General features: G+C 43.3%; 2 protein-coding genes across 4 annotated transcripts in view; one reads left to right on the top strand and one right to left on the bottom strand.

Moving 5' to 3' along the window:
* LOC135115655 (myb-related protein B-like) overlaps positions 1-11372 on the top strand; it is a 35622-nt gene extending 24250 nt beyond the window's left edge. Inside the window, exons 12-16 of the mRNA XM_064032579.1 lie at positions 125-250; positions 768-962; positions 1548-1673; positions 3640-3717; positions 5775-11372. Of these exons, the coding sequence (XP_063888649.1) occupies positions 125-250; positions 768-962; positions 1548-1673; positions 3640-3717; positions 5775-5897 (648 nt within the window). The 3' untranslated portion in view covers positions 5898-11372. The remainder of the gene's footprint in view (positions 1-124; positions 251-767; positions 963-1547; positions 1674-3639; positions 3718-5774) is intronic.
* A 1013-nt stretch (positions 11373-12385) lies between these two features.
* LOC135115458 (heat shock protein HSP 90-alpha-like) overlaps positions 12386-17500 on the bottom strand; it is a 5316-nt gene continuing 201 nt past the window's right edge. The window contains exons 1-5 of one of the 3 annotated variants that reach the window (XM_064032274.1): positions 17420-17500; positions 15439-15698; positions 14893-15140; positions 14615-14769; positions 12386-14352 (exon numbers count right to left, since the gene is read on the bottom strand). The exon at positions 17420-17500 is cut by the window's right edge and continues 157 nt beyond it. In XM_064032274.1, the coding sequence (XP_063888344.1) occupies positions 12844-14352; positions 14615-14769; positions 14893-15140; positions 15439-15680 (2154 nt within the window). In that variant the 5' untranslated portion in view covers positions 15681-15698; positions 17420-17500 and the 3' untranslated portion in view covers positions 12386-12843. Of the gene's footprint in view, positions 14353-14614; positions 14770-14892; positions 15141-15438; positions 15699-16985; positions 17062-17419 lie in introns of those variants that run through there. The other 2 variants (XM_064032275.1, XM_064032273.1) reach the window with 2 other exon arrangements.

Genomic DNA, 17500 nt, shown 5'->3' with positions numbered 1-17500 from the left:
CTATCTCCATTTTTCTGTCCATCTAACTCCACCTCTATTTTTGCATATGTTCTATTAGTCTACTCATGTATCTATCCATTTACCCATCCATGTCATTCTGTCTCTAATGCCACCCTGCACACAGCCACAGACACCCACCCACCTGGAGGACATCACAGAGATTATCCGGAAGGACACAGAGAAGGAGCGCTCCAAGTTTGAGACCCCAGCCTCCGCAGGCACTGTCCCTCGTAACCAGGTGGGGCAAAAGGTGGGCAGGAGGAACAAATGTTGTTGAGTTAGAACAGGTTGAGCCAAGTAAGTAAGTAAGGAAGGTTAGGAAAGGTGCAGTTGGGTTGGGTTTGTTTGGTTAGGTTAGATTAGGTTAGGTTAAGGTAGTTACTTTGTATAGGGTTTGACGTGTTTGGTTTAGGTTAGGTTAGGTTAGGTTAAGGTAGAGTTCATTTGTATAGGGTTTAATTTCTTTGGGTTATGTTGGCCTAAGCCTTTCACCACTGTGGTCATCTTTTCATTTGTTTGTTTGATAAGGGCAGGCTTGTGTGCGGCACAGAGAGTTTGGGAGTAAAGTAGAAGCTTAATGAGGAAGTGACATTCAGGCTCCCCAAGAAAAACAAAGAGAAATAACTCTCTCACAGCATTCCCATCCTACATATGACTGCAATGTTGTGATGCCTTCCTATTTATTTATTTATTTATTTTTGTATCAGTCTATCCCACTCTCACATATTCTGCTTCCCCATGACCACACTCTTGCTCTCTCTCTCCAGCAGTCCAGCATTTGTGACAGTGGTTACGGGACACTGAAACGCAAGGCTCCTCCGTCCTCCAACAACGCCGGGGGCAAGGAGAACTCCCCCAGCAAGAAGGCACGCAAGGCTCTCCTCCACTCCTGGTCCACCCCAGGGGAGATACAAGTCCCAGGGTTCCGCTCCGAGCCTCTCGCACTCATGCCCGAGACACCAGTAAGTTAGATGTAGATGGCACACTGCCTGCTACTTTTACTTGTCTTATTTAGGGGTTAGAATTACTGTACAGTTCAATGTGACTTTTTATTAATTTTTTTTTTTTTTTTTTTTTTTTTTTATCTCTGTTCTCTCATCCTTTCTTTTCACATTTTATTTTTCTCTCATTTATTTTGGGTTTAGAATTACTGTACAGTTCAGTATTTTTTTTTATAACTTTTCTTTTATCTCAGTTCTCTGATCCTTTCTCTATTTTTTTTCTTTTTTCTCCTGCTACCTCCTCAGTAGTCCATGAGACTGCCCTTTCCCACCAGTGGCTGATTGGGGTGAAGGTGTGAATGGTGTGTGTGTGTGTGTGTGTGTGTGTGTGTGTGTGTGTGTGTGTGTGTGTGTGTGTGTGTGTGTAGTGCTTTGTCTGGCCTCTCTATGTAGGATTGCTGGCCTTCTAGTTTTTGCTATTCCGCACTTGTTCAACTTCTCCCTTGCTCCACATTAACACACCACTCGTCTCTTTCACCTCCATGTCTGCTGTTCTCTACGTATTCACTCTTTCAATGCATTAACCAATCACTTCTCTTCTGCCAGAGCAAGAGCCTGATTGGAGACTCGTCCGTCCTCTTCTCCCCTCCCTCCATCATCCGAGACACCCTTCCGGAGGAGACTCACCCTCTCAACTCCCCTTCAATCCTTCCCGACAAGACCACCAAGAAGGTAAGACACACATGCGTACAGAACCATCCGTATTCATGTATGGCAAATGTCAATATCTGTGTATGAAGTGTACTAGAGGTCATGATTATGGTTGTGACTTGTAGGTAAGGATATATACAGTAAGAGAAGGAGAGAATGATTTCTTTCCTCTTTTTCCCTCTCTGTCCATATCTCCCTCCTCTGTCCCAGTAAGGAGTGAATGGCAGGCGTATCAGTAGCATCTTTTTGGTCTTGTCGAGTAGAAGTAGCTGTAGTGGACTCCTGCCTTGGTACAGCACGCAGTAGGCTGTAGTCTCCAGTACTTATTAGATGCACCGTGATGCACATCTGACCGAACCACACCACAGTACCCACATCCTGTCTGGGGGATTGTAATGACTGAGTGAGATCTCAGTACCTGGTGGCTGAATCATTCTAAAAGGTTCATCAGAAGCAAATCGAAGGTACAGAAGAGCAAATCACTGGATAAATATGTTGAAAAATGTAGCAAGTGAAGTGTGAAGTGGGAAAGCTGCCTATTTAGTCATAGCTCCTAAGAGAAAGGTAGTGAGATTTAATTTTTTCACTCATGATCTTGAAGCCTTTCTGAAAGATGGTGAATATTTACACAGCAGTCAGTTATCACTAGCTGGCTGTTGTTTGTTGCTGAACGTCATGTACTAGACAGGTGGTGAGTGAAAAGGCCTTTACCCTGCAGTGGCATTGTAGAGGTGGAAGTGGATGACGAGGGTGATGAATGTGCAGCATGGGACTAAAAGTGTCATGTAGCAGCAAGTTACATTACGAAAACTCAATAAGTTAGTGTGCACTACTTTGAATGTCTGATGCATCTTGCAGCTCAGCACCTCACTCATAACACTGAAAACAACAATGGGTTCACTGTAACATCAGCACTAACTACAATCTTGCCTCGGTGTTACAATAGATGAGCACCTCAGTTAAGTTCAGCACTTTGAATAATGTTGTGGTTATTGTATCAACAGCAATACCATCTCACCCACAGCACTTGCCTCTAATGTTGCTCTCACTTCACATACCAATGCCAATCAATGAAAGCACCCTGCACCATTGCACCCCAGCACATTGGCTGCGAGACATCAATCTAAGGAGTGAAGCCTGAGAGAGGAGGAGAGAGACCAATAACAATTCTGCGGACAATATTTTTTCATGTTTCTATTTTTCTGGTTCCCATCTCTGGCTATCCTGGTAGTAGTACAGTATGAGTAGCTTGTATGTTTGCGGTGATAATACTGTATAATAGTAGCAGTAGAAGTAATGGTACTGCTATGTCTTGTAGGCATGCATGCAGTATTTCAGCTCCAATCTCAACACCAGGTATACGACACAACAGCACAGCCACTGACGGAAAACAGTAGACGTAGCAGTAACAGCCATTGACAGCTGTGAGGGAGTGGTAGGATGATAAAACCATGGAGAATCAAAACAATTAAGAGGGAAGAGCACCAGTTGGTAACACCCGTGACTAAATAAGAGAGAAAAGTAACATCCTATAAACACTTGTAGATTGATCAGTATACAACCATTGAAAGAAGAAAGAAAGAAAATGTTGCAGCAGAAAAATTATTGAATATTAGAAGCTGCAACATTTGGTAAAACTATGACTTGTATTCAGAAACACTTTGCTGTCTCACCGCAACTATTTTCCAAGGCCGCAGAGATGATTAGCCGGATTCTTGAAGAGTGTTCCTTTTGATAATGTGGAAATCTTGTCGACCTGTCACTAGAACCATAAAAACACACTTAAAAAACCCATGTCACTTCAACTAGAGCCTCTTGAAAATAGTCCTGTTGCTGGCAGAAGTGTTTCAGAATGTGATCCTGTCAATGAACTGGAGACTTGTTGTTCTTGTCTTTTTGTATTGAGAGGGTCACACTGTTTCCCTTCCTTCCTCCCTCCACCACCACACATTCTCTCTCAACGCTGGTCCATCCCTCCCTCCACCAGCCGAGCGAGCCAGTAATTGGTTGCGTTAAGCGGATTGCCTTCTCTGACGGCCAGACCAGCAAGGCCACCCTGTCCAAGGTAAACCACCGCCTGCTGACAGTCACACCTCCTGTCACCACCCCTGTCGTCTCTCTAACACATTGCCTCACTCATCACCACCACTGCCTCCCTCATCACCACCTGTCATTGATCCTGCCATTGCTATAACACATTATCAGCATCATTATTGCCTCCCTCATCACTACTTGTCATCACTCATGTCATCACCACCACTACCTCCCTCATCATCTGTCATCGCTCCTGCCATTGCTCTAACACTTTGTCACCATCACCATTGCCTCCCTCATCACCTGTCACTGCTCCTGCCATCACAGCAACATTGTCACCATCACCATTACCTCATGATCACCACTTGTCACCACCACTGTCACTCTTCACCACCCTAACCTCACATTAGGCAGCAAGTGAATCATCATTTACGAATTGTCAAGTTTAGAATAGTGATTTTTATCTTTTGAGTACATTAAGAAATATCTGAAAGAAATTAAAAGATCAAGTGAAAAATTATTGAGTGTTTTTTACTGTTAGTTTTTATTTTGTTATTATTATAATTATTTTTATTCATTCATTTTTAAGGAATGTAACTCCTTTGTAAATCCTGATTCACTCGTGCTATCACTGTTGCCTCTCGTGTACTTCTGCCACATTCACTGCAACAACCATCACCAACACTATTGTCAATACTACATTCACTGCAGCCATTGCTACTAACACAACCACCACTGCAAATACTTCTACCTCTGCTACATTCACTACAACCATCACTGCTAGCACTTCTACCACAACTGCTGCCACTGCAACTCTTCACCATCACCACCACCATCACCACCATGACCAGTAACAAAACATATGGCGTGCTTTCCAGCGTCACCCCACAATCACTCCTCTTCATCGGACTCATCATCACCACCAATAATATCGCTTGTGTTATTTTTATGGTTTTATTTTGTTGACATAACGGCATTCTTTTCTTTGAGTTTTGTTTTGTGCATGTTTTGTTATTTTTCTCCTTTTCAGTCTTGTTCATGAGTAAAATGGTATACTAGTCTGTTTTATTCATCCTCACTTTATTTCTTGCATCCACTCTGCCCTTGTTCTTTTGTTTGGTTTTATTTTCCTCAGGATTATGTCCCACAGCTTACTCTTTGTATCATTTACTTTTTTCATTTTTGCATTTGGCTTTTGTGCTCGATTCAAGGCCTTTATTTTGTTCTCTTGGCATTGTAACACCTCTCCCTTCACTGCTTACTCCCACCCCCAGCTGTTGTACTGCAAGGTGGTCATGTGCCACCACTGAACATTAAAGGAGGGATCTGAGGATGGGTGGGATTCATTTTACCTTCCCTCTCTCCTCTTAATGTATGCACGTCTAAATATATCCAATAATTTTAATGAATAATTCACCTTTGTCCCAAGCATTAAGTTATTCATTATTTGTAAATAATATTTTCAGTTTCTTTTATTTTGGTTTATCTTGTTTTATTTATTTTGTGTAGTTTAAGTGAACACCAGTAGTAATAGTTGTGAAAGCAGTAGGTGGGTGTAGGTGTGCATTGTGACACACCTACACCCATTACTATAATCTGTGTCTTCATCTGTTCGTCTTGTTCATCCTTCCCTTCCATATCTCGACCTTGTCATCTTTCACCCCTTATTTCTCTTTTACCTTTATTCCTTACTTCTATCAACTACCTTCCTCCTATCTCTTCTGTGTCTCACTTCCTTCTGTAATAGTTCTTCCTGTTCCTCTCATATTCTTCCTATTCCTTCTCTCCTGTCAGTCACCTTCCTCTTATCTTGTACTACTAACCTTCTATCATCCCTTTGCCTTATCTCGCATTCTATCCTTCACTATCCCTCCTACCAGTCTCTGTTTCTTTAACTTGCGTCATTCTTTTCCGTTTGTCCATCAGTCTACTTTCATCCTATCCCTTCCATATCTTTTTTATTGTCATCCTTCCCCGTTTCTCTCATGCTCATCCTTTTACTTCTCCCACCCTCCCATAAGTGCATGAATAAATAGACCATCGTGTATTCACTCTCTTTATCCTCTTCCTGTCACTGCAAACCATCAGCTTGATGTACGGTGGGAGATGGTGGCCTGTGGAAAGACGGAAAACCAGCGACGTCTGACAGAACAAGCACGCCAGTTCGTCACCCAGAACACGACACTCAAGCCGCGCTCCCTCAACCTGTAGAAGAGGAGTGTGAGAGCAAGAACAGCCACACATGCAGGCAGGGAAGCATGCAAGAGAAACACAGCAGTAGCAGGAGGTTGTAGTGATGTGGCTCTGAATACCCACTGAGAAACACAACAGTAGCAAGAAGCAGTGATGAGGGTGGCTATGTAAGTGCCCCTCTAGAAATAAGTAGTAGAGGTTGTGTTGATGGTGATGTTTCACTGACAGATGCCTTCCATAAGCACACTGGGAAAAGCATGGTAACAACAGCAGAGGCACAGAAGCAGCACCAAGAGGCAGTGATTTTTGTCATAAACACACCAGGAACTCTTACAGTAACTTAGACAGCAGTCAGACACACTGAAAGAGTTGTGAAGGAGTACAATGTTGGTGTTAGTGGTCGACTGAGTGAGTGAGCGAGAGTTGGTAGTGCCTTACAAACACATCGGAACCAGAGCAGGACTGACAAAAGGTTCTGATTTCTGGTTCTAGTGATGGGGCAGTATAGTATTATCACACCACCAGTATACAGTGTTGCTGGGGTGAGGGCAGTAGCTTGGAAAAGGTGATGGTGTGTACTTAACTGATCATGAGTCCTAATCTTGGGGTCTCTAGTGGAATATATCCACCTTGTAGTGTTGCAGTGGTGTGAAGGTGTAGTGTTGTGTCTAAGGTCCCTCAAGTGTTGCTGTGTTCTGGTGTTAGCGTTGCACATTGCCCACTGATCGTACGACACAAAACACAAAAGATTTAGATTAAGCTTGTGGTTATAGTCTAGATTTCACCTCACAAGTACAAGCCAACACATAAACACACATAAACATACAAAATGAAGCATCAGAACAAAAAAGGTATCCCATCCTGCTGTATCTATGTATATCCACTGTCTACTGTGTGTTATGGATTACTCTGCGTGCATGTGTGTGTTCTTGCAGATTTTATGTACCGTTGAGAGAAGAAGAAATGAAGAGAGAAGGAGGAAGATAGAAGGAGAATGAGGTGTAGAAGGAGGAGCAGAGGAGTAGAGCTTTGAGTACCTTAAGTAAGAGTAGTGTTGACTGGATGGTTAGTTAGCATATAGCAAGGTTAGTGTTGGGGATGGCGGTCTGCTGAGATGCTGGGATACGTGTGTTTGTGTGTGAGAGGTGTTCAGATGCACTTCTACACTTCAGTAAGCTTGTGTTCGGCTGTGATATGTGCAGCCAGGGCAGTATACTGACAAATTCCGTTTATCTGTCATGCATCACGTCGCTGAGTTAAATATTTGAAGCTGGGTGCCTGTTTCTAAATGTGGGTCTAGGGAAGTAGCAACTACTAATGCCCTGTGCGAGTCTGTCCCTTGCTCTCTTTCACTGTCTCTTGGGGTCTCAGTTTTTCTCTCTGTCATCCATTCACAAGTCTATCTCTTTCGCTCAGCCTTGCTCTCATACAGTCTCTTGTTGTCTCGGTTCTTGTCTCTGTCTCTCTGTTCATCCATTCACAAGTCTGTCTCTCTAGGCCTTGCTCTCTCTTACTGTCACTTGCAGTCTTGGTTTTTCTTTGCATCTCTCTCTTCATGGCTTCACACAGCACACAGTCCCTCAGCCTCAGCAAGCACCCCTGTCCCCATTAGGGTGTACATTTAGAGAAAGTCCCAGTTATGAAACCAAAGGATACAGGGCCCCATTGAGGGAGGGTGGGAGGGGGGAGGGTGTGGGCTGAGGCAGGTCACGCAGGTTAGGCAGGCTTACCTCACCATGTGGACAGAACAGGATGAAGTAGCAGGAAGAGGAGGAGGAGGAGGAGAGAGGGGAAATGAGTGGTGGTGATGGTGGTGATGACGGCACTGTGAGTGTTATTTTTTGTTGTTTTTTCTTGCACCTTTTGCTGTTTTTACCTGCAGAGTTGATATTTTTTGAGGGCACTCCCTGGGGAATATATTATATACTACTACACTAATCAGTTTAACTTGGCGGTGCCCCGGGCTGGTGTCTTTTCAAGTGCGGGTGAATACTACTACTGCAGTCTGTCGGGAAGTCAGCGGAGGTAGATTATTGTTAGTTTCTCGCGCACCCAATCCAACCTGAATGTTTTTTTATATAGATTTTTTTATTTGTATTTATATTTTTATTTCTATTTTTTTGTACCTTGAGGTGGAATGTTAACTTTTAATGCATTTAATTTTTTAGGCTGCCCAAAATTCTTAACTGAGTTTTGAGAATCTGTTATTATTTATTTTACTTATCTAATTTTTTTTTTTTTTTTTTTTAACTCTGGTGTAGTGAGTCTGGTGGTGTCTGGTGGAGCACGAACAAAGGTTACTGTAAATCTGTGAATGCATGTAGTCGTAAAAACAAACAGACAATGACTCTGTGTACTTTGTGTCCCGTGTCCTGTTTTTGTTTACTTGTAGTTGTTTGTGTTATTACTCTATTGATCATTCGCCATCAGACTTGCTGCTTTTTATTCTTTATTATTTCTATTTATTGTTTTCTCATCCTTTTGTGTCACACGCAGTTCTTTGGTTTCAGGTTTTTAATTTTGTCGGGCTTATAATTGTTTTATTTTATTTATCTTTTTATCCCCTCAAGGAGAACATTGAATATGGCTTTAATTTACATCCCTCTCCTAATACTAGAAGCATCACTATTATCATTATTGTAACTATTCTCCACACACTATTACTTTTACTACTACAACTACCACTACAACAACCAATACCGCTATTATATTATCATTACTACTACTACTACTACTACTTCTGTGTATCATTAATATTATGTGTGTGTGTATAGCATTTCATATATATGGCATTGTGTAGTAGGTTGTGTAGAGTCTATTGCATTCATTTTATGTTACTTTAAAACAAACAAAAAAATTATACAACTGAAGAGCATCACTGCACGCCCACTTCCCTGTGTCACTCACCCTTGTCGCTCAGTAAGTCGAAGATGTATAGAGTGTCTAGTGTATTACCTGTACGTTGTGTCTCCCCTTTCAGCGGAGAACACATTTTCATTCCAATTTGCTGCAGTGAAATGTGTGCACTGATTGGTGTGTTGGGGTGGCACACAAGGGTGGATGTGCAGTAGTGCTCTGGATAAACTGGTAGAGTAGTGTTTACCATATAAGGAGAGAAGAGAAGAGAGAAAAGAAAAGAATGGGAGGAAAATGAAAGAGGAGAGAGGAAATATCTTCAAACTTTGCCTGAGGGAGAAAATATGGTGTAATTCTGTGGGTGGGCAAAGAGAGAGAGAGAGAGAGAGAGCTGTAGGGGGAGGAGACAGTGAGCGATGCCGTGCTGAAAAATCCATGAAATTGAAATACTGTGGCTGAAGACAAAAAAAAAAAAAGGAAGGGAGAAAAAGAGAAAAGTACATCACCAAAGAAATTAAGAAATTAAATGTACATAACACAAAGTGTGGAGACAAATCAGCTGACAAATCAGGGGGGAAAAAATCTATATAGCAAGGCGTCCATAGGAAATCTTTGCTTATAATGACATCGCATATGTTGCCAACGCCCACCCACACCTGAAAGAAAGAGAAGACGGGTGTGTGTTCCTGCCTCGAGTAGAAGCTGGAGACAAACGAAGGATGAAAAATGAAGTAAGGGAAGAGCTCTACATATATTAACCCCTTGGAAAGAAAATGAAAGGGAATGTGCACACTGCAGGACCTGCCCCGAATCATTCCTTTACCCGCCCTGGTCATGCTTGCTCCCAGGCTAAAAGAATGTTCTGAGGTGCTGCGCTTTACGGATTGGTGGTGTTTCTTTTAGGGTTGGTACACTCCTCTATGCTTTAAGAGGCAGGTAAAGGAATGGTTGTCCAGGTGGTTGGTTGGTTTGTGACCCCAGCATTGCAGTTTAATACCAAGTGCTTCTTTCCCATGTTTATTTGTTCAAGTGAGCTTGTAATGTTTGTTTTCACCTATATATGTATAGCTTAAGAGCCAACTATGCATTCACCTCATATACACACGCCAAAAAAAAAAAGTATATACGTTTATATATAATTATATATATATATGTAAAGAATTTTACAGTTACTGCTATAACTACTACTACTTCTACTACCATATCTACTTTAACTATTGCTATTACTACTTTTACTACTATTACTACTACTTTTAACTGTTACTACTACTTTTTATTACCATTTTTACAACTACTTATAACTACCACTACTAGTACTACTACTATTTTAACTGCTACTATACTACTACTACTACTACTATTACTACTACTACTACTACTACTACTACTACTACTACTACTATGACTACCACCACATTTAATAAAAATTAAGCATTTACACCAAGTGGCATTAGGAGCAGAGAGCTTTTCTTGTGTATTCCCTAAACAAAAAAAGAAAATTACTCTTTCTGTTGTTTCACTCATAATCATCATCATCACCATTACTACTGTTATTATTGCTTGTGCTGATGGTAATTAATAGCAGAGATTCTTCACGAGCCAGAACACTGTTACAGCTGCCTGACTGCATCTAGACTTGAGAGATGATACAGAGACAATAGATGGTTGAGAGATGTAGGTTTATGCCAGCACCTCTTGGCTGTTTAGGAACTGTGAGTTGTCTTGTTACAGTCTCCATTGACCACTGCATAAGAAAATAAGGGAAGTTGCAAGAAGACATCAGACCTACACGTGGCAGTCCCTGTATATTAAACTTGCCTGACTGTATCCACCCATCCTCCTCATCTCTAAATTTGTGTAATCTTTTAAAACTCAGCACTAACGACCCAATCCCTAAGTCTGTACCAATGCCACTCTAGTGATTCTTGTAGGCCTGTATGGGGTTGAGGTTGGAGTGAGGGTGAGAATTAACTTAGTCATCATGAAAGGGTACAGTTTAAATGTCAGGTTTTGATAGTATAGTAGTGATGATGGTAATAGTGATAATGGTGATGATGATGATGGTGATACTTAGCCAAATATGCATTGAACAACAGTGCATATGTAACAAGGCACTATTGATAAGTTAGGTTTTCTCTCCTAGTCATGACTGCAGAAACTCTCTCTCTCTCTCTCTCTCTCTCTCTCTCTCTCTCTCTCTCTCTCTCTCTCTCTCTCTCTCTCTCTCTCTCTCTCTCTCTCAGTAATGGAAGTGATATATACAATTTCACTTTATTTCATGTCATAGAATACATTTTCTGCTGTCATTTTTTTGTTCAACCTGTTTTCATTGCTAGTACGTATTGTTGTTGTTTTGCATCCATTGGCTTAACGTGTGTATGTAAAAAGTACTTGTCACCGTTTCTTCCCCTTTCACGTGCACAGAGTGGGTGTGGTGGTGGTGGTGGTGGTCTGTGTGCGTTCCGGCAGCTTTGACTTGGCACCTCTTCTCTCCTGATGCCCCAGTTTGTAGCTTCCAGGTGAAATATTGATATTTATTTGTACTGATTTGACGGAGAAAGAAAATAATAATATAAAAAAAATAAATACTCCCACTTAATTGGTCCTGATTGAGAGCTGAATAAATAAAATAATGGCTATTTGCTCTTATTTTCCTTGGTGTGGCTTGTTTGTGTGTTGAGTTTGCGCTTCTTGCCTTGGTTACTAGTGGTTGGTCGGCTATGGGCGGCCACAGACTTAATTAGCCGGGTTCTCAAGAGTGATTCTTCTATTGATAATCAAGACATTTCGTTGATCTTTCACCGGAACTATATAAATAGTCTGAGAAACTCGTGTCACTGCAACTAGAGCCTTATGAGTGCAGTGAGGTGATTCAGAACATGGTGCAAGCTGTGGTGGCGTGCACAGGACTGTGTTTCCTGCAGCATTCAGGTATCAGTGCACAGGGATACGTGTACTGTTGTAGATTGTAAGTGTTCCTTCAAGAAAACTTTACTTTATTGTTTCCACGTCTCTGAAATTTGTTTCGTTTCGTGTTGGCGATTCGAGAGAAAAAAAAAGTGCTGTTTTTTTTAGCTAATATATTTATCTGCCTTGGATCACATCTCTTCCTTTACACAGTGCATAAATTAATACTTATAAGTGTTGGTTTTCGTAATCCATCGTTATCATGTCAGTTCTTTAAGTCTCTAAGTTTCGTCTCGACAGAGTGAAGCAGCGGCTGAAGAAACACAGCAGTCGGCAATCAGTTGTGACCAGAAGTGCTGTGTTGTCCAGGGAGCAGCAGGACCCTGAGTGGCGATCTGGCAACTGTTGTTGTGACAGTAGTGAACACCTCAACGGAAAGAACACGATGTATGGACCGGTAAGTCATTCATTGTTTTAGGGCAGTGATTCTCAAACTGTGCGCCGCCTTAATTTCTTTGATAGTTCAGCGTTCTTAAATTTGTGGCTGTCAGTAGGCCTGCACTGCACCACCACAGGGTTGGCGCGCCCCTAAGTCGAGATGCAGCTTTAGCGCACCACCAGTAGCACAGTCTGAGAACCACTGTTTTAGTGTTGTTATTTTCCTTGGCAGTGCTCACTCATTTTGCTGGTGAGTTTGGCTGTTGTTGAAGGTATGGTTAAGTTCTTAATAATAAAACAATAAGTGTAGTATATTATATATTTTATACAAATCTTACGTATAAAACAAACTATACATATTTTGTATTGTTACGTGACACTGACACCCACACAGGCTGTGACTGGCTGCCAGGCCTCACCAACCCTAGAACCTTGGTCAGGGACATCGTGTGTGTGTGTGTGTGTGTGTGTTTGCGCTTACGCACATGCACGAGGGCAGTTTGGCGTTCGTGGACGGTGTGTCATGATGAACAGCCACACGGCGCCCACGCGCAGTGGCAGGAATGGTGCTGAAACGCGAAGGCGAAGAGACGGAAGAATAAAGAAGGTGAAGAGTTCCACGGTCTCCAAACTCGACATGGTAAAGTCAGCCGGCCAACAGTCCTGTTTACCTGAGCATGGCATCACTCAGTAAAGAGCCTGACCAATGCCATTTCTTCCCACCTGCGAGCCGGATGACCTTATTGTGTAGACCATGGACAGTCTAGTCCACCTCCTCCATACGTGAGGCATCCTCGTCATCACCTTCCAGCGGCGGCAAGTCGTCCATTGGGTTGGTGGTGTCGTCAGGGATGGCTGTCAGGTCCTCGTCGTCAATGCCCAAGCCGAGGCTGATCATGCGGTAGATGCGGGAGGCATGCACGCCAGGGTCCTCCAGGTTGAAGCCTGAGGCCAGCAGGGCTGTCTCGTAGAGCAGCATGACAAGATCCTTCACAGATTTGTCATTCTTGTCAGCATCAGCCTTCTGGCGGAGAGTCTCAATGATGCTGTGGTCAGGATTGAGTTCGAAGTGCTTCTTTGCACTCATGTATCCCATGGTAGAGGTGTCCCTGAGCGCCTGTGCCTTCATGATGCGCTCCATGTTGGCAGTCCAGCCATACTGAGAGGTGACAATGCAGCATGGTGAGGTCACCAGCCTGTTGCTCACCACCACCTTCTCAACACGCTTGTCCAAGATGTCCTTTACAACCTTGCACAAGTTTTCGAATTTGGTCTTCTGTTCCTCCAGTTTCTTCTTCTCGTCTTCATCCTCGGGGAGTTCCAGACCCTCCTTGGTGACAGACACAAGCTGCTTGCCGTCATATTCCTTCAGCTGTTGGATGCAATACTCATCGATGGGATCGATCATGTACACCACCTCGAAGCCTCCCTTCTTCACCCTCTCCACGAAGGCAGAGTTGGCCACAGCTTCACGATTTTCACCAGTGATGTAGTAGATCTGCTTCTGGTTCTCCTTCATACGAGACACATAATCTTTGAGCGATGACATTTCGTCTCCTGAGGCAGAGGTGTAGAAACGCAGGAACTCAGCCAGCTTCTTGCGGTTGGTGGAGTCCTCGTGGATGCCCAGCTTGATGTTCTTGGAGAAGTTGTCGTAGAACTTCTTAAAGGATTCTTTCTCCTCCACCAGCTCCTCGAAGAGCTCCATGGCCTTCTTGACCAAATTCTTACGAATAACCTTGAGAATCTTGTTCTGCTGCAGCATTTCTCGGGAGATGTTGAGAGGAAGATCCTCAGAGTCTACCACACCTGTGATGAAATTCAGGTACTCGGGAATCAGCTCCTCGCAGTTGTCCATGATGAAGACACGACGCACGTACAGCTTGATCTTGTTCTTCTGTTTACGGTTCTCAAAGAGGTCGAATGGCGCACGGCGAGGCACGAACAGAAGTGCCCGGAATTCCAGCTGTCCCTCAACGCTGAAATGCTTGATGGCGAGGTGGTCCTCCCAGTCGTTGCTGAGAGAGCGATAGAATTCACCGTACTCTTCCTGGGAGATGTCGTCAGGGTTGCGGGTCCACAGGGGCTTGGTCTTGTTCAGCTCCTCGTCGTCAATGTACTTCTCCTTCACGGTCTTGAACTTCTTGGCCTTCACGACATCCTTGTCTGCATCCTCGTCAGCTCCTACGTCCTCTACCTTGGGCGCGTCAGTTTTTTCATCTTCTTTCTTCTCTTCACCTTCCTTGTCTTCTTCATCGTCATCGGGGACTTGCTGCACGGAGAGAGAAAGACATGGATTACCAACTAAATTATCAATTGTAGGCATCAGATTTTCCCATCAGAATTATCCTACACGTTAAATACACTATAACTAGCTTCTATGTGTATTTGTTTTCATACTGACTGCCATCATGTGAAGCTATGCGTCAAGTCAAGTCAAGTTGCACTCATACACCTCATAACACTTAAATATTCAATCGCTTCATAATACTTTAAACGTTGGCAATATTCAGGTCATCTCGTCTGACACTCACCTTGTCCCTCTCCTTCTCCACCATGAGCTTGATGGGGTAGCCAATGAACTGTGAGTGTTTCTTGACCACCTCCTTGATGCGGCGCTCCTCCAGGTACTCGGTTTGGTCCTCCTTCAGGTAAAGAGTGATCCTGGTGCCTCTCTGCAGTGGCTCCTCTGTCAAGCGCAAACATAACAGTCAGTGACTTGTCTAGGCTATCAATATTGTTTACGTTTGTTTCACCAAATACTTAGAGAATGAGAAAGAGGAAGGATATAGTGCAGAAGAGCAGTGCCTACCTTTGTTTGGTCTGATGGTGAAGGAGCCACCTGCCGCAGACTCCCACGTGTACTGCTCGTCATCGTTGTGTTTGGAGGTGACCACCACCCTGTCAGCCACCAGGTAGGCTGAGTAGAAGCCTACGCCGAACTGACCAATCATGGAGATGTCGGCACCGGCCTGCAGTGCCTCCATGAAAGCCTTTGTGCCAGACTTGGCGATGGTACCCAAGTTGTTTACCAGGTCAGCCTTGGTCATGCCAACACCGCTGTAACACAAGTCATGCTGAGCCCAGACTGAACATGAGTGTAGCTCACCAGATGGCGACAGATCTTCAGGGTTTTCTTTTCGGACAGGACAGGTGGAGGGCTTGAAGACACCAGGCATGTCACCCTGCCACCCTTCCGGCGCAAATTATTTCATCATGTAATACTGAGGACCACAAACACTGCCTTACTTAGGTGATGATAGTGAATAAACTTTAAATGAAGAGAACACAAGCAACTCATGGGTCAATCATGCCTATCACTCCTGCAGTTATCAAAATGGTTGTGTCTCACGCTTACGTGTCAATGATGGTGAGAGAACGTTCGTTCTTGTCCGGGATTATCTTGATATAAAGTTCCTTGCCACTCTCCAGCTTTGAGGGATCTGTGAGGGACTCGTATCGGACCTTGTCCAGGGCATCAGAGCTGTTGGAGATCAACTCTCGCAGGAAGATTTCCTTGTTGCTGTAGAAAGTGTTGATGATGAGGGACATAAGTTGGGCGATCTCCGCCTGGAAGGCGAAGGTTTCTACGTCCTCCATGGTGGCTGCTTTGGGTATCTGTGGAAAAGAGAGGACGGTTAGGCTGCAACATGGTAACGGATTGCACGGGTGGTCAATATTACCAAATCATCATTGAAAGAACAATGAAAATGAATGTAGGTGACTTTTTGCTGCTGATGTTTGTGTCGCTTCTGCTACTTTTGATGTGCACAGCACAGGCGATGCCCACACCACACCACCACCACCACCATCTGGCTGTCATACCCACACCCAGCCATCACCAACACCGTTACCATCCACAATCTTTCTCATCTACAAGCAGGTCACCAGGATGAGCTGTCACCATCGCGGAGTATTCTAGAACGCGAACCCCACGTGGCGTCAAGAGAGCAGAGGGAGAAAGAGAGCGGCGGCGGGGAGAGAGAGGGAGGGAGGGGGTGGGGGAATAGCTGTGTTACCCCTCGGAGTGTCAAAAATAACCTGAGGGCAACACACACACACACACACACACACACACACACTGCTGTAACATATCCCTTTCTAAAGCCTTTGAATTCACAATGTGTAATATATTTTGAGTAGTACTCTCTCTCTCTCTCTCTCTCTCTCTCTCTCTCTCTCTCTCTCTCTCTCTCTCTTATCCAAAATAAACGCGATAGATCAAGCGATACTGTAAAATTAACTGCATTAGCATAACAACATGAACGTAGAAAGAGGTGCGCTAAGATACTGAAGGAACAGTGAATGACAGGGTGGCACGCTGAGGAAACAGAATTCCTCACCAAACATGCGGTTAGTTTATTCGCGCCTCCTCTCTTCCCTTGGCGGCGCTCCCTGCAGCCACGTGCTCGCCACACTACGCTCCCGGCACAGTAGACAGGCTACCCATGTGCTACTAAGAATGTACTAATGGGAAAACTAACCTGGTATAAGAAATGCATGAATAAAACGAAAACTGGTGAACTAATTTGAACTCTTTTGAAAACTCGGGTAGACTGTTTTGGGTTTCCATCACTCAGGCTTATACTAGTTAGAGTCTTTTTCATGTAAATGTACTGAAGCTTGAAGAAATACCTAACACCTTAATACGGGAAAGGCTACCCCATGTTTTTTTTTTTTTTCATATCAGAGGGACACTGGTCTAGGACAGGAAAAATAGAAAATAAGTAAAGTAAAATATACTATTCGTTCAAGTACTATCTGTGAGAATATAAATAGATTACTGGTCTTGATCACTGATATATAAATGCAAACACAAGCTTTCATGTGTGTCTTGACGTGAAAGTACTGAAATATGAACAAGTCCGTGAAGTTATAATTAGACCAATGTAATGTAACACTCACCCAAGTATAGAGTGTGTGAAAATGTACAGTTCTCTCGTCTCGATCGTTTACGTTGCTACAAACACCGGTGCACCTAATGAAATGCGTGCGAGATCAAAGTGTATCGATAAAAATATATAAACTATGTCGCCCACCTACACCACTAAATATAACCCAAATATAAATACCTTTACACACGTCTGAAATTATGTAAAATATTAAACAAATCTATGGATGAGGATGATAAGACGTGAAGAAATAGGCAGGCATGTTTTATAATAGGGACTGACTGCCACGTGTAGGCCTGATGGCTTCTTGCAGCTTCCCTTATTTTTTTATGTTCTTAAACCCAGCGAAATCTAATGAAACTAAGAAAAATAGAACACTCACTAGAGAACACTAATGAAAAATACGAAAACCGGAATTAGTGAAACCAATAAAAAAGATGAACTCACCAAAGAACAACAGCGAAAGTACAAAGACTCCCACGTCGATAGATATTACGTCTATTTCCAACTACTGTCACTTCCCAAGCC

Source organism: Scylla paramamosain, chromosome 29 (genome assembly GCF_035594125.1).
Source record: "Scylla paramamosain isolate STU-SP2022 chromosome 29, ASM3559412v1, whole genome shotgun sequence".
NCBI lineage: Eukaryota > Metazoa > Arthropoda > Malacostraca > Decapoda > Portunidae > Scylla > Scylla paramamosain.
The sequence above is the reverse complement of the archived record's forward strand: the minus strand, read 5'-3'. Positions and strand labels throughout refer to the sequence as shown.